We start from the raw sequence: 16928 nt of genomic DNA on the forward strand, positions 1-16928 counted from the left end.
TCAGTGGTGCAATGCAAGGCATTAAAACCTGTCTGCCCTGGGCTCCAGCAGAGTGTCAGACAGGGAACCTGTGACATCATGGGGGTCATCAAGCTTGTGTGGCTTAGAGCATAAGTGGAAGTCATTGTTCTGTGCCAGATTGAAATTCAGACCAGAATTTTCAACTCTGTTTCAGCTTAGTGTTGAAAGAGGGTCTGAAATTGAGATAGCAGAATTTCTAATGCTTAGTGATACAGCAAATGTTATTAATAGAGTCACTTAAAGAGTTGGAACTGATTTGTGATTGACAGTATGAAAAATGTTGTCAGAATGACTGAGTCTGGAAGCTAGGTCAAATTAAGGATATCTGCAAGTCATGGTGGCTAATTCAGAGTTTTCTGCTTTTGGCACCTAAGGTTATTGGTTGGGTGAGCTAGTTGGTGGTCAGTAGAGAGAAGCATTTCCACAAGATGACACATTTTCCACAGCCCCAGTGACAGCTGTAGCTAAAATTCTTACATAGGTAAGGCTTGGATTGCATTAAGGAATTGTTCCTAGTTCTCTGCTTATTTAACACATTAGCCCTTACTATGTCCTTTTCCTCGCTCTTATGTAAGAAACTATATTGCTGAGATAATTCAATTGCATCATATAATTTTTTCATACCCTGAGGAACCCATCAGTCTTTTCATAGAGTTGCATATCGTGCTTTGAATATGAAATTAATACTCACTGCTTCCAGCTTGATCAATGTAACTTTATTAGATTGTGTTTTTCTTAGGTACCTCGCTCAGTGCTGCAATCACATCTGTATTTTAAGAGAGCACCTCAAAAAGCAAAATAACTTTTTGAAATTCAGGCCTGTTTCTACAGAAACACTATTAAAATGAAGACGTTTTAAAGTCCAGATAATGGTAGTGCTTAGCAGTGCAGAAAAACAAGTCATACAGGAGAGAATGTTGATTTCATTCATTACAAAGCAGAATTGTCCATCTTTAATTCAGTGAGAGCAGGGCTGCCACTCCAAATGATAGAGAGAAGTGGGATGTGATAGAAAGGGTATTCACCATGTGAGTCATCATTTACTTTAGGAGTATTTGAACTGGGAGGAGATTTATCTTTTTTTATCATCTGTTTTGGAAATAAATGCTGGAAATGTGCTGCGATAGCATGGATCCCTTGTTCTTTTTGTGTGTTGCATTAAACTAAAGTTGGGCTTCTCTTTAATTAAAACTCATTTTTCTGTGATGCTCTGGGAGAGGAGCTGTGCCAGACCGTGCTCTGATGCTCCTTTGGTACATGGTCAGCAGTGGGGAAGGGTGGGCAGAGCTCCCAGGTGTTGCAGTCCTGGGAAACAGTGAGGGAGACTCACTTCCTCCGGCAACGTGGTGGAAGGAATGTATGCCCCGGAGAAGGGAGACGTCCAGCAGAAGGATTGAAGTTGGGGAAAGGAGATGTCAAGGGCAGTCAGGGAGGAGCATATGTGGGAAAACAGACCTAAATTAGAAGTAAATAGACCTGGTTGCAAGTAGATTGGCTATCAAGTATTGTCCTGCTCTGGATGAGCCCAGCACCTCATGGCCATAGCTTGTCCTCTGTTCTTAGACTGTGTGTGGGTTTGGTGAAGCTGCCTGTGCTTATTGGATGCTTGCTGGCTGTGTGTGGACACATCCCTGCACCCTATGGTCCCCCAGATTTGGCTATGCGTAATTTGTCCTGCTTCTACATAAAGCCAGCTGCCCGAAGAGCAGCCATCAGTGTGAAGACCAAACCCATATGTAAGCGACCATCCGGTCAGGGGTAGCAGAAGGGAGCCTGAAGTGCTTAAGGTGGGAGGACTGAGTGCAAACAGCCTCAGAGCCAGGCAGTCAGCAAGAAGGGGATTGCTAGAACGTGTTGTGGCACGAGCTGGGTCCTTGAACAGCCGTGTCCCTGATGGCCCAACAGCCCAAGTCTCGCTTTGGCGGCATGTAGGTCAAGGGACAGCCTCCTGCGTCACTGCCGTCTTAGTAGGTTGTTATTAAAGGCTTGAATTGGTAGGATTATTGGCAATTGGAGCAGCTTGCAGCCAGATGAAACTCCTGGTTTCCTTGCCCTTGTGAGGAGGAGGAGCGACCTACATCTGCCCAGGGGGCTGTCAAGCTCCACATTGCAGTGACTTGCTAGGCTTTTCTCTGTTAGGGACAGAGATAAAGGCTTCTCTTGAGACAGAGGGAAAAAAAGGTTCTCAGTGCTCACCAGACCTTAGCTACAATTTCAGATTAATTGTATGTTTTGTGTAGAATGTGAGGAATTAACCAGGTTGAGAGGCTGGATGGGGAATAGTGTGTTTCAGGATCTCCTGCCCACACTACTGTTCACTTGGCGCAGTAAAGATACTTCATGGTTCAACCCTGTTGAAATCGGGGGAGGGAGGTTAGTGTGGACTTTGGCATTGGATTTTCATCTGTCCTTCACTGAATTGTATTTCTGTACATTACCTGGGAAAAATGCTGTACAATCTTTCTTTTTATAAATATGACTTTATCAGATAGTGTTGCTTCTTCCCCTTCTGTCTGTAAGAGGTGAATATAAATCTTCAGAACGCAATATTTATTTTGAACTAGAACTCATTTGCATTCTGAATGAGGTGGTGGTTTGCAAATTAAGCAACTCAAAACTTGGTCTAAAAGCATGTTGTATAGATATCTCAAAAATGTTCCTGTTGGTAATAGAACTGTTAGTTGCAGAACTGTGCAAGAACTAGCACTGTAGCTGAAGGCTCTGGGGTCGTGTTTGTGTGAATGTAACACATTTCTGCAATGAATGCTGTGTCAAGAGATAATTGATTGCAGAAATTGTGTAGCCTGAATGCGAAAAGGGAGGCAACGTGCTGGTTTGTCTGATGGGGATGAAGCAGGTTTGTATGGGTATAACTGAATCTAAGAAGATATTTTTACACTCTGACAAATTCACCAAAGGTAACTAATTTGCACTGTGAGAGGTAATGTGAGTTTAGCACCAGAACCTCAGTAACACCAATATTTATGTATATTTGAATTAACTCTATGATTGCAATAAAGAAAGAGCTAATCCCTTTATAATGCCAAATTAAGCAGAGCAAATAAAAGCAGGAGTTCAGTTTTATATTTCAACGTAATTATTTTAGACGTATTTTATGCTGTGGACTGGAACATAAAAAGGAAAGAGCCTTTGCAAAGGTCCTTAAATTATTATTTGTAATCCTTGAGAAATGTATTTCATATAGCGCTAGTAGAAAGTTAGTAAATTATATTAATTAATGATTGGGGGTGATATATTGTGACTTGGCTAGCAAAATGAACTATTGCTTTCTGTATAATTTTATCTTGCTTTTGCGTATTGCTGTAACAAACAGGCATCGTTGTTATTATTACTCTGTTTGTACCAGGGAATGGAAAGACAAATGAGCCTGGAAATTCCTTCTACACTGTTTTTCCCTAGTAGCAAACATTTGCTCATTTCCAAGCCAGGGAATGTACTTGTCCCCCTCTCCCATTTGAGGATACAGATGGAGCAGATGCCAGTGTGAAGAGTGATGCAGAGCAGGGGTGCACCCAGCAGGTTCTACAGACCTGGGGGCAGGAAATAACACCACAGTGACAGTTTCTGGTATTGGGTCACGGCTTTCCAAGAAACAATGCTCTAAAGATAAGGGGACTGGCAGGAATATGGTTTGGGTAACTGGTGGAGATGCTAGAAGTGATCATCAGGCAGCCAGGGAGGTGCAGAACAGTAATAGCGCTACAGTCCAGTGTTTTTTTTAAAGTTGATTCTTAAGATTTTGGAGCTGCTTACAGTGGAACTGAGCAATAAAGAATATCCAATAATTTAGACACACTCCAAGAAAAAACCATGCTTTGTTTCTTGGAATCAAAGTGAGCTCAGAAACATTATTGGATTTCAGATGTTACTGATGGGAAATTGTAACCTCAGGCAAGCAGGGGAAAGGCTGAGCTTTCTGGCTGTGATGAGCCGACTTCTAAGATCAGAACTTGACAGAATTCAGAAACGAATGCTGATGAAAGTCTTCGACCCAGATCAATAATGCTTTTACTGGTGGACTTTAATGGGAGCAGGGTTAAGCATAACAGCATCACATTTCCAATGATTAGTTCTTTTTTATTTTCAAAACAGCAGTCCCCATTGTTGACAAATTCCTCAGTGATCACCAACCAAAATGAACGTATTTAAGTAGGATTTGGATCTGACCTGCTGCTTTGCAGCTACATCCCTTCACAGAGAATGGGATTTGGAAAGCACACAGAAAAATGTTCTCTGGCATGGTCACTGTGGGCTGTAGGCAAGGATTAAAGGGCTGGGAGTTGCGTGTGTGTGCACAGGACACAGAACTGCAGAAGAGGACGTGTCTGAAATCCCCACTCCCCTCTTGGGGAAGATTTCTTCAGGGCTTTTCACTTGGGATTTGCAGTCCAAATCCTAAATACCATTTTCAGTGTCTGTCTCTCTCCTTTGCAAACCCAAGCAGATCTATCTGTGCAAACACCAGGGTGGGACTTGCAGCTGCTGGAGCCTCTGAGGAAGAGGAATTTGCACCTGTGGTTCCCAGTTGGATCTACTGGTGTAAAACTCACCCTGCCACTTGTTCAGGTGGCCCCAATCTGAAGGTGATAGTCAATTTTTTTTGCACAGGGTGGTTTCTGCATGGTCATCTGTAAACTGTCCTGGTCATGCCATCACCATAGCTGAACTGAGCTGCAGGGTCTGTGGAAAGGCGTCCCAGGCTTGTGGTATGAGTGTATCCAACAAGTGTGACAAGGATTCAGAAAGGTCTCTGTGGTCACAGAGTTGTTGTTTCTTGGAAAACAAGGAAGGTAAGTCTTCAAAAGAAAATCTCTCAGATCTGCTGGGTGACACTGAGTAAAGCACTCGGTACCCAAACTCACAAAGGACACAAGCCACAAACAAGCACACATAGCTGTTTCCACTACATGTGGAAGCCAAAGGTGCTTTCCCACAGTCAGCCATGGTCAGCTGGGAAATGGGAAGTGAAAAATCAGCTTGCCCTGCCTTTGGATGTGTCGAGGATGGGTTTCCAGCCTTGCAGCTTTGGACTTATGTGCGTGGCATTTCAGGCACATGAGTTCTCATAGACACAGACCCAGGCTTCTTAACTCTCAGAACGTTCCATTTTGGGGGGGATGATGGGGGTGAGGTGTATGCATTTTTAATTTTTTTTTTTGTAAGAAACAGTCAAAGTTAAATTTATTGTTTCTAATTAAAACATATAAGTGGTTGAATCTTTTTTTTTTTTTTCCTGAATAGCACCCAACCCACATCAGCATTTGATAATTTTGTTTGATAGGTAGCTGATGGTTGCAGAATAATGGCAGTGTCTGTGTAACTTTCCAGAAGAGAGAAATGCAATAAAGATCCTTTAAATCTGTCTAATTCTTTAGGTAATATTTCTGTTTAATCTTTATTTAAGCACTTAAAATTTCCATTTATGAAAAATCCAGAAAATTTAAATGGTAATTTTATATATAAAACAATAATAAATTAAAATTTAGTAATCTCTTTCTCTCTTTGTGTGCATGTAGCAGCAGCCCACACAGAAGAATCCTCCCTTATAAATGCATTCATTTAGTCCCATAATAAATACCCAAAAATTATCTTGGCATCTTTGCCTGTCATCTTTCTTGCACCACTCACAATCCCCTAAATTTCAAAATCATATTGTAGTTTAAATGCTCCTGTATTCAAAGTTATAATTGAGTTTTTCTAAGTCTCATGCCTACCATGTGCAATTTTTGGCCACAGCAGCTGGCATTTATTGCCTCGTTCTGCTTCTTTGATGTCCCTCCCATAAAATGCTGGGCTTGGATTCTAGTTTTTTCCTGGGCGGTTCTTGTTACAGTACCTTTTCTGTTGCAGCCAGGATGTCTTCCCTTAATACAATACATTCCATTATCCAAGCTCACCACTGGCTATACAGTTTCCCTCTTGCTTTCTGAAGTCCTTTCTGTGAAAAGTCCCTTGTAGTGCCTGATCTTTTAGAAACAAATACCTTTTGTTAATTGCTTGCCTTATCCTTGTTAAATGACAGGTTTTCTCTGAGCTAAATTGTAGCCTATGACCTCTACTTAAGCAGATCTTTTCTTATCTGATGTCTGCTCCATTTTACTGGCCGTCCCTATGAGTTTCATAAGGTCAGCAGAGCCTCTGTTTGGCAGGTTCATTCCTGAGGGTGTGTGACCTGCGGGACCGTCACTGTGGCTCTCGTTGTCCCTCTGCTGCTAACCAGACCCTATCCCTTTATCCTCTGACCTGGGTCACTTTCCAGACTGCGTTCTGGATGTGCTCTCACCTCTTGATGGGGCAGTGCTTGGTTCTCTAAGCATTTTCTTGCTTATTTTTAGGTTTGATACACCACTGTTTCCCATTATAAAATCTCTGCTAAAGGCTTTGTAGGGTTTGTGTTTGATTTCTGCTCACTATTTTGGATGCAGTTTTCTGAAGAACATTAGACGGTGCTTTCATTCTAGCTGGGGGAGCACAGGAGGTTAGTGCCAGCTTTGGTCTGGATCTAGGTCTGCCATAGAGAGGTCTTCCTTGGAAAAAGGAGCTGGGAGTGGGAGAAGTTCTGCTTTTATTCATCCAGCTTGCTGGCCAGCAGTCAAGGGCTGTCATCATGGATTTCAGGGCTGAAGAAAGCTCTTTATTCCCAAGAGATAGCAAGGAACAGAGAGGGACTCGTGACCCAGTTACCTCTAGAGCAAACACAGCTGCCTGCTCTCTGTCAGAGCTCAGAGTGGATCCTCAGCCTGATTTTTCCTGCTTCATAAATATGCAGGATTCACAGAATCACAGAGTGGTTGAGGTTGGAAGGGGCCTCTGGAGTTCATCTAGTCCAAGCTCCCTGCTAAAGTAGGTTCTTTAATTCACTGCCTTGTACAAGAGCCCACTGTCTCTGACCTGCTTGTGTGTGTTTCCATTAAAGATGACCATCCACGTGGCTCATTGCTGTGCAGTTAATGAGAAGTGTTATCTCATGCATGGACTTGAGGGTGGAGGTGTTTGAGAGCCAGAAGTTTAAACTCAGGCTGTTTCTGAGCAGGACAGGTTTTGGTGGCATGCAACAGGTCACTGAGGGCAGAGTTGGGTGGTTTTGCAAGTCCATTCCCAGCAGAAATGGGATTCATGCAAGAGAGGTTGGGCAGAAAGTTGGAAGACATGAGTTTAGTTTTAGAGGCACTATTCACTGAATTCATTTGCCCTTTTCCTGCTCATTTTCACTTCTGCCGTGGGTTTGTCCTTTTTTATTTCTATCATGAATGCTTGGGGACATGCACCATTCAGCAATGGTTCCAACTTTAGACACACCTGCTAGAAATACAGCAGTTAAATTAATAAATTGTAATAATTAGAAGGAAGCATCTGTTACTTAATTTTATTTTTGTCCTAGTGATATTACTGAAATCTGTATCAATATATATAGAGAGGTATATTTAATTTGATTGTATTTTTTGTATAATGGAGTATCCTGAGTTGGAAAGGACGCAAGGATCCTCAAAGTTCCGAGTCTTAGCCCTGCATAGCATCATCCCCGGGAGTCACACCATGTGCCCCAGAGCATTGTCCAAATACTTCTTGAGCTGTCAGGTTTGGTGCTGTGATCCCTTCCCTGGGAGCCTGTTCCAGTGCCCAACTTCCCCCTGGGTGAAGAACCTTTTTCTAATATTGAACCTAAACCTCCTCTGCCACAAGTTCAGGCCATTCTCTTGGGTCCTGTAACTGGTCACCACAGAGAAGAAAGCAGTGCCTCTCTTTGTGATTGTGTTATCCTCAGTAGAAAATCCAAATTATCACTAACCTGGATCGAAACTACCAAAATCAAAAATAACATGAAGCAGCACTGCAATGAGTTTTAGCAACTTACAAGAAAATACATCTTTAAGTGTAAAAAAAAAAAAATCCATGAAATATGATGATTTCTTGTATTTTCTGGCATTTTCAAAGTAAAATTCATTAATTAGGAATTATTTATGAAAAATTAATATCTTAATCTGTATTGAGACTGGACTCTATAGTCCCCATCTGCTATTAAACATACATATGTACGATTGAGTAGAAACTTGAGCAACTTAAAGTCCAGGAACATAGTTTTATAAAATCATAAAGGCTCCTGTGTTGGAAGGGACCCATGGGAATTGTTGAGTCCAGCTCCTGACTCCAAACAGGGCAACTTAAAATTTAAACCAATATGCCAGTTCCAAGCAATGTAAGAGCTACTGCAAACTAACAGGTACATAGTGGTTGTATATTGCAAAGTCCCTGAATCTCAAGTGGTGTTACAACTCTGATTTTTTAAAAAAATCTTTGTTAGAAAATACTTCCATATTTTATAGTGAAGAACATACTCTGTGGTGTTCTACATTTAATAAAATAATCGTTCTGAAACATTTTCAGAGACAGACTGTGGAAAAAGCTCAAAACGGGCCTAGTGAAGTGCTGTGAAGAACAGGAAGAGGGTTAGACTATGTACTGTCACCTTCCTAGAGTCATAGAATCCTATTGGAATATCTCAAACTGGAAGTCATCAAGTCTAACTCCTTGTTCATTGCTGGAACTACCTAAAACTAAACTATAACCAGTCCAGTTACTACTGACATTCACTTTAGCTTACACGGGGGAAGAGAGCAGTAAGTACAGGAAAAAAGCATGAGTTAATTAGAAATGGGTCTGAAATCTTCTTAAAATGTCCTTTATAATTCATGGTACTGCAGGTTATAAGGATTTTGCAGCCAACTAATCTATTTCTGAGTGGCCTAAATTCATTGCTGTTGGGTTTGCAAAGATGTTGGTGACAGCATTGACCTGGGTAATGTAACCTTGGAAAAAGCAAATCTGAAACAGAGGATGAGCGAGAGCACTGCTGTGGGTACCAGGACTTCACTTGAGATTTTCAGAGGAGCTAAGTGTCCTGTCCTTTTCTGTAGCAAGGACAGTGTGGTGTTATTACTGTTGAGACAGTGGAGTTACAGGTGTTTGGTCTGTGTTGATTTGAGAAATCAGGTTTAAGCTACAACGTTTTCTGGATCATTTGCAGCAGGAGGTCTCTGATCTCTTGCCTGTGCTGCTGCCGCTGCTGTCCCTTGTCACGCTCCTCCGAGCAAGCCCATCATGCTAATGAAGTGCAATGGCCTCGTGCTTTGTGCCTGCGAAGCCCATCAGTGGTGGTGGAGTTTCTCAGAAACGCCACGAAAACCCTTGGAGCTCCTCGAGTGTGATTTCTCATTTGCTGTAGCCGAGTGAGGCTGCAGGGGAGGCTCAGGGATCACACCTCAAATTGTAAATACAAATCAGTGCACTGTGTGACTGCATTATGACCATACAACGTTAAAATGCGAGTTACCAAGCACTTAGCCTTGGAAGCCTGGCAAGCAGAGGGAAAGGCTGTGTTAGAGTGAAAGCCCTTTTACTTTTCTTGCCTATTAATTTACGTGCCTTCAGAGTGTTGCCATTTAGCAAAGTGCCTTTTGTGTTTCTGCCAAGCTGAAGTAGCCGCTGGGAAAAACTAAGTAGGCCAAATCCTGCAAATATCTGGAGAGCTCAGCCAGGGTGGCTGATGGTGATCCAAAAGAGTGTGAGGATGGATTTGGCTTCACGCAGGCAGCACAACAATACTGAACAAAATAAAAAGCTGACGTAAGAGTTTCATGTCAAAAGGCAGTTGCTGCAAGATAACGCATATAGAAGATTTCTTGAAATTGAGTAGTTCATAGTTTTGATTCTGTGTAGAACCTGGGATCTTCAGAACTGTGCTCTGAGTCTCGGGCCATGTCAGCTGAGGGCTATTTAAAGGTGTAGACCGTGTCTGGCATGGCCCAGGGCAGTGGTGTACTCACCATATAGATTTCTGAAGTCAGAGGCCTTATAGAAATGCTCATTCTGTTCCCATGTAGTGCTTTAAATAACTCAACACATCACTGTTGTTCCAGTGATACACATTCCAACTCCATATGAGCAATCGGGAGAGATTTTTGGCTGCCAGGTATCGCACGGTGAGAGCATCTCACTGCTTACATCATCTCCTTCTGCCATCAGTGCTGTGCCCTCCTGCGCCGGGGGAAAGGACCTGTGTTTTGGGAGTATCTAAAGGGGTTTCCCTGCTACCTCAGCCTGTATTTCTAATTTATGATAAGGAGTTTTGCAGGTTTTAGTTCTTTTAGCCTTTCTCCCTAGGTGCCCACCACCACCCTGAAGTGGCTCTGGTATGACCTGTTGCAGACACCCCTTGCTGGCTCGTCCCGTATCCGGTCCCTCCGGGACCCTGCCAGTGGTGCCACCCCCCATGGACGTGACAATATTTCGGCTTCTGTAGGGCGCTATTTTTACACGGTGGTGACGACGGGGTTGGCTGTGCTCCCGCCTGTGCGTGGGTGCTGCAGGAGTCATCTGACCCCGGGTGTGTTGGGGTGGCAGTGGTGGCTGTGGCCGCGCACGCTGCGGATCCCGCTCCCCACGGCAGCGGCCACTAACAGCAGTGCTCCTGGGGGAATTTCCCATCTGGAAGGGAATTAATGCAGGAATGCCCGAAGATACAGGTACAGTGTGATGACTCCACATTTTGGTCAGCCTAGACCTGAAATGACTTGTTTTTCACATGGGGCTGTGATAACTAAATCACTGATGCTGTCCTGAGAATAACAGCTCTGTGTTTATGTGGAAACACAGCCGAGTGGGGAAAGATGGTTAAACATTTATTGTAAATTGTGCTTTGTGTTCTTTTAATTATATAAATGATGATTTGGAAATGATAATGATTCTGGTAGTTAGCTGACAGCTCAATTTGAAAAATTTCCTCATTTTTTTTAAAATTGAAATTGACTTCAGAGTTTATGTTAGTCTATAATGGGAAAAAAAGCCCCTATTTCTTTATGCAGATATCCTGGAGTGTTTTTTCTATATCCTATCTCATTGCAATCTAGCTAAACCTGTGCAAAAATAGCCTTTACAATGCTGCAGTAGCTGTTACTCAAACTCAGCAGAAATTTTTATGAGCTGTGTTTGAATTCGGTAAATATTTTATTATAATGACGAGGTCAGGAGGTTAGCTTGTGCTAGGTTTGTTTATGTGATGTGGGTTTAGCACAGAGCATATGGTGAGATTTGAAACTCTTGTGTGAATACTCGAGCTGTGTTGCACCTCTTGTGCATGGTTTATTCACATCCTGCTGGAAAACTCTGCTCTTTTGTCTCTGGTCCCATAAACTCAGTAATTGGCGGTAAAAGCAGAGGTCACCTCAGTTGTGCTGTGTGCCTGTGTGCCCTGTATCAGCTGTGGTTTTCCATTTTGATGATGATGAGTAGGAAATGCTGGAAAAGGCATGCCTTGGAAAGGCACTGTTGGAATGGTTATATGTAGGAGAAGCAGGTGTACATCTCAAAAGGGAACACAGTTCTTGAAGCATTTTACTTTGTATTTTTGGACAATGTGAAAGAATTAAATTGAGACCTATTGACTTAGAGATTTATCTAGTTTGGTGAATATTTTTTCTTATAATAGAGGAACTATAGAGAGAGGTAACAGTGCTTTGCTGTAGGAGCCACCACAGAGGTCTTCAAAGGAGCAGTGAACACTTCTGGGGAGGGTGCCCAGACCCTCTTGGTGCAGAAAAGCTCTACGGGGAAAGGCAGTGAGTTTGTGTGCTGGCCTGGGGACACTTCAGCCCTCTGTCTAGCCAGCTGGAGGGCTCGAGGGACCACATAATATGGACATGGAGAGCAAAACTTCTTTCCCTTTATCCTCCTGATCTTCTGGTTTTTTTGTGAGAAATACAGAAGAACAGGGCATTATAGTCAGAAGGCACCATAAGGCAGGGAAACGCATTTGTAAAGTCGTTTAACACAAGGGGCTAATTGAGAAATAGGGTAAACCAGGTTACCACCGGCTGTTTAATATTCTCTTCCAGAGCATCTAACACCTCCTTAGGCAGGGCTGGGGCCAGGGAATTGCTCTTTTCTGCTGCTAAGTGCGGGTGGCAGGGTAGATGGGAAGAGCTTGTGGAGTTACTATTACATAATTACTCTTTTCTCATCTTTTCTGTGCAAAGAAACACCGGGGTCTCAGGCCCCTACAATGCTCCGTAATGAGTCACCGGTTCTTAAGAAAAAAACCTAAACATCCCCCTTATTTAAGTTAAATGTACAGCTGATGCCCATGTAGTTCTCTGATCTCTGCATGTGTTACTATGTTATGTATTTCTGTGTTATCCTCACATCAGCACAGCTCCTTGTCACTGGATTTTAAACACAGACACAAGACAGGGAGAGAGCAGGGGGCAGCTCTACAGTGGGAATAATGCTTCACTGAGATATTTAGAGGCAATTAAATGCTTCGTTCCTTATTTTCATCTGGATATTTTTAAATTCAGCTCTGAGTGTTTTGACTCAGATGACACAAGAAGGGTTTGTTAAAACAACGATTAAACTCCAATCTCTAATTCCAGCAGTTCTTGTGTGTTTCTCCTTTAATCCTGCTCCAGGAAGATTGCAAATTTAATTCCCCTCTGGGCTTCTTTGAACCTCACCCTCCCCAAATTACTTGATACAGCATGTCAGCAATCAATAATTCTGTCCTGTTTCTCAAATACTTAGTGAGTAAATGGCATTTGTGTCTCATATCTGTTTATTTTGATTTTCAGTAACCACCTCTAGCTATAGAGATGAAAGGTTTCAATGTCAACACAAAGAAAATTTGCTGGTAATTCCTTCATGCAGAATAGTATCCCTTACTAGTGCTGTGTGGTTTTGGTTCAGAGTTGAAATGTGGCTTTTGCCTTTGTCGAAAAATCTGAACATTATTATGAACTAAACAGCTGACAATTATAGTCTGAAATATTGATGTCTTATAGTTTTTCCCCTCAAAAATATGTTTTCATCTCATGAGGTAAAAGGTTGTGGATTTATAGAGGAGCCTGATCGTTGCTAAAGAAAATTGTTGTATCTTTTCTGCTAATGGCAGGTGCAGGCCGAGGTATTTGTATGAGCCTGAAATTAAAGGCTTGCACTTTTTTAACCCAACCTCCAGAACACAATTAAAAAAGCCCCGGAACAACCCACAAAAAGGACAGGGAAGGTGCCACCCACCCCCCAGGTCCTTTGTTTTTCCTTTTGTTGTTGCCTTTAGGCTCTGGTTCTGCACTATCCTTTCAGGAACCTTGGTGAGGAATTACCACTTTCCCTGCATTGAGACGTAATTGGGGGGGGATTGCAAATATTAGGAATAAAATTTCTTTTCACATGACTCTTTTCTCTCCACTCAAATTGCACCTTTTTTTAGATCACAGTACTCTCAAAAAATGTCTCTGTCACAGAAGGACAGGTTGGGTTGGGCTTTGAGCAACAACTTCCTGTCAATGCAGGAAGATTGGAACTAGGTGACCTATAAAGTCCCTTCCAACACAAATCATTCAAGGATTCTGAGATTATAATATCAAATTGTGTCATTTGGCCCTTTATCATTTTGGGCTTCTTTAATGACCAAGAGTAGTAAATCTGTTAGACTGGTGTTTTAGAGCAGAGTTAAATAATGTGGTTCAAATGAGTTATGAGGCCTTAATTATGTCTGTATAGTAAACAAAGAAGGTGGACGTCTTTATCATTAAACTTGATAGTTGAGATTTGATTCCAGATTAAATGTGCATTCTTAAGCATGACATTTCAGTACTCGATTTCCAAGCTCAGAAATGGCTTCTGTAGTTTCCTGTGTAGAGTTGAAACAGAACACAGCAAACTGGGAAAAGCATTAGGACTGTGTCGAATTCTGCAGTTTCTGGACATGTTTCTCCATCAGGTCTGTAATCTACCATGAAGATTTCTTATTTATCTGTTGGAGAGCCTGACAGCAAAGGGGTTTGTCATCTTCTGCATAGACCAATCCTAGACTGGATCTTCTGCCAAGAGTTTGATTTCCCTCGGCAGTTTGCTCACAGCTGAGAGAAGGTGACATTTTCTATCCCAGGCTCCTGAGCAGAGCATGACCAGGGACTTGTGAATCCTCTCCCTTCTGTCACCACCATCAGCTTGTCTTGTTCTGTTTCCAAAGCATTCCTGTCTCACCCAAATATTTTCCTTACATCTGGCGCCTTATCCCAGTCCCCACAGCTGTTAAATCCTTAGTCTAGCAATGCCAAAGGAGCTGGGCTAAGTCAAAGGGATGGGTTTTTTACCACAAGCTGTGGATTTTCATGGATCCAGTTCATTGAGGAAAGGCTGCAGCCTTTGTTCCAAATACTTCCACAAGCAAGGTGCTCTGCTTGCTTTTTATTGTTGAAATGTTTTATACTAACCTTTTTCCACCTTTATAAAAAGCTTAAACATTTTGTCTGAAATTTTCCCTGAAGAAATGAGTTCAAGATCATCAAATGCGAGTAATGTTCATGTAAATGGTTAAAGTTTGGCAAAGCTCTTAGGCAAATATTGTGATTCTTTGGGATGGTCCTGTGTATGGCCAAGAGTTGGACTTGATGATCGCTGTCAGTTCCTTCCATCTCAGGATATTCTGTGAATCTGCAGAAGTTACAAGCACATTGAAAACATCACTTGGCAGCAGCCATAAGATGTGTAATGCAGCTTTAATAATAAGCAATGCCACTGTCCCTCCTTCCTGTGGTACATGAAGCAAGTGCACGTCTAGAGTAAGCAGTGTAGAAGTGAGGAGTTTATTGTGTTTGACCATTCTTCAGCAAACTGTTGCTGGATAATGTGCCCTACTTCGTCCAGAACTAAGCAGAATTATCTACTGTGTAGCCTGATGGAGACAGGCTAGGTCTTGACATCAGAGATGTGTGAGCACTGGACAGTTGGCAAGAATATTGGCAGCAATGTCCCCAGGAGACAAGGCTTGCACAAAGGAGTCCTGTGGAAACTGCTTGTTCATTCCTTGCCAGTTTTTGTCCTTGTCAAAAAGTGAGTGCAGTCAGATCCTTTTAGGGTTTAAGGATTCATGAGGAATCCTCGGCTGGAGCAGAATGTAGTCTGGGAGAAAGGCAGATTTAGAGAATCACGTATTCAGTTTTATTTGGGCTTAGAAGAAGTAACTTAAAGTTAAGAAGGAAATTTCTGCAAATTAGAATATAATGGGAGCGTTTAATTTTTAATGAGCTCTTTAGTTATGATCTGATGAGTAGCCTCAGATCATTACATTACATCAGTAATTCATTATTTCACTTATTAAATATTTTGATTGTTTCCTCTGCTGCTTTGAAGACTGATTTTGATACATAAAGGCATAAAGGTAGAATGCTGAAAACTGCTGTGTAAGCTTATCTCCCTAAATATGGTATGAAATGTAAGTTAAAATGTGAAGTTCCCTAATACAATTAGTTTCTCAGAATTGTCAGCAGCTGAAATTTCAACCCAAACCATATTAAGTGTCAATGTTTTAAAATATAAACTAATATGTGATTAATTATATGATTTTGTTGTGCTAGATAGAAGAGTAAGTGTTTTAAACTTTCTTCAGAAGGACCTCTCTGTGATGATCTCAGAGGCACTGTATTCCCACTGGGGTTTTGTGTGAAATACTTAGTAGCTTAGTTCTGAACTGAGAGAAAAGAAAAATAATTACCTCTTTGTCTGCAGTGTATATTTTAAATATGCTTTGTGTTACTTCAAGATAATTAGAAAAATTCTAAAAGAAATTTCAAAGAAGAATTTAAAAAAGCCCTAAATATTTTCCTTTTTAATTTCTTTTATAGCTGAGTTGCTGAGGTTTTTTTAATTCTGAACCTTGATTTAGAGACTCAAAGAGAAGGAAATGTGTGAAGTCCTGCCCTGTAGCTCTGGACACTGAGCACTAAATACATTGTGGAAAACAATTTTTTTCTGTTTTCTGCCACAGTTTCAGTTTGCTACCATTTCCAGAAACAAAAACTAAAACAAAACAACAACAACAACAAACCCCAAAAAAACCCACCAAAAAAACCCCCAAAAACCGAACTTTGCAACAATTTTCAGTGTTCTGCTGCTTTGCATCAAGTGCAGCTTTGGACTCCAGAGCCAAGAAAGCAAATAGAAAAGCAGCATTTTCACCTTTCTCTGGAAATGTGAGGCTGTTGTCACTTTAGGGAAGTGGGGTAGGCTGCCCTCAGGCTCCCTGGCAGTGCTCCTGGGTTCCTCCTGGCCCTTCTCTGCAGCTGGAATTCCTGATCTGGGTTCCTCTGGCCTGTGGGACACACCACAGCATGAGCTGGCAGCTTTCTACGTTGGCCAGGCACGGATGCCTCTGGAGAGATGCTCTTCTGAAAAGGCTGAAACATGGGAATAGTTGAGTGTGAAGAAAAGTCAACTGTTTAATTGTTCCAATCAGAATTTTGTATTTCAGATGCAACTGTTAAGGCCCAAGGGTTCTGGCTATGGTCAGCTCCTCTTAAGTCAAGACGTTCATAAGTTATACGCTATGAATTTGATGCTTGTTAGCAAGTCTGGAGAGAGCAAAACTTTACTGATAGTTTCAAACTTTTAGCAGCTACTCTAGTAACTAACTTGGGAAAATACTTTTTTTTGCTTTCTTACAAGGTTGATTCTTTTTCAGGGTGGGTCGTTTGTTTTGGGCAGGTTACAGTACAGAGAAATTCTTGTGTCAAAAGTAAAGTATTGCAAAGTTCAGTGTTTTCTCTGTTTTCATTTGAGGAATAAATCAGACCCTCATAGTAGCCTGGAAGATCTGTACTGCTTGCTCTGTGTAAGTTTGGACATCCGCCTTTCTGTGAACTTCCAGTTGCCTGTTGTGCTTATGTTGTTTTTATTGGAGATGTCCTTAATTATAACCAGGCCTTCAGTAATTGCTCCAAAGTTCACAATGCCTTGAGCAGGACATTTTTGACCATCACAGAATGTGTAATTTTAGCAGACAGGGCAAAATGCTAGTGGGTGGTGAATGATGCCATGAGAAACTCAAGCCC

The 16928-nt window shown here is 41.8% G+C and overlaps 1 protein-coding gene across 9 annotated transcripts in view; it reads left to right on the forward strand.

Moving 5' to 3' along the window:
* ABLIM2 (actin binding LIM protein family member 2) overlaps positions 1 to 16928 on the forward strand; it is a 130576-nt gene that overhangs the window by 17903 nt on the left and 95745 nt on the right. For 2 of the 9 annotated variants that reach the window (XM_066185400.1, XM_066185401.1), the window contains exon 1: positions 10486 to 10565. The exons of the other annotated variants lie outside the window; for them this stretch is intronic. In XM_066185400.1, coding sequence (XP_066041497.1) covers positions 10550 to 10565 — 16 coding nt within the window. In that variant the 5' untranslated portion in view covers positions 10486 to 10549. Of the gene's footprint in view, positions 1 to 10485; positions 10566 to 16928 lie in introns of those variants that run through there. 9 annotated transcript variants of the gene reach the window in all.

The sequence above is a fragment of the Chamaea fasciata genome, unplaced genomic scaffold (assembly GCF_029207755.1).
Source record: "Chamaea fasciata isolate MVZ Bird 193981 ecotype frontalis unplaced genomic scaffold, bChaFas1.0.hap1 SCAF_6, whole genome shotgun sequence".
Taxonomy (NCBI): Eukaryota; Metazoa; Chordata; class Aves; order Passeriformes; family Sylviidae; genus Chamaea; species Chamaea fasciata.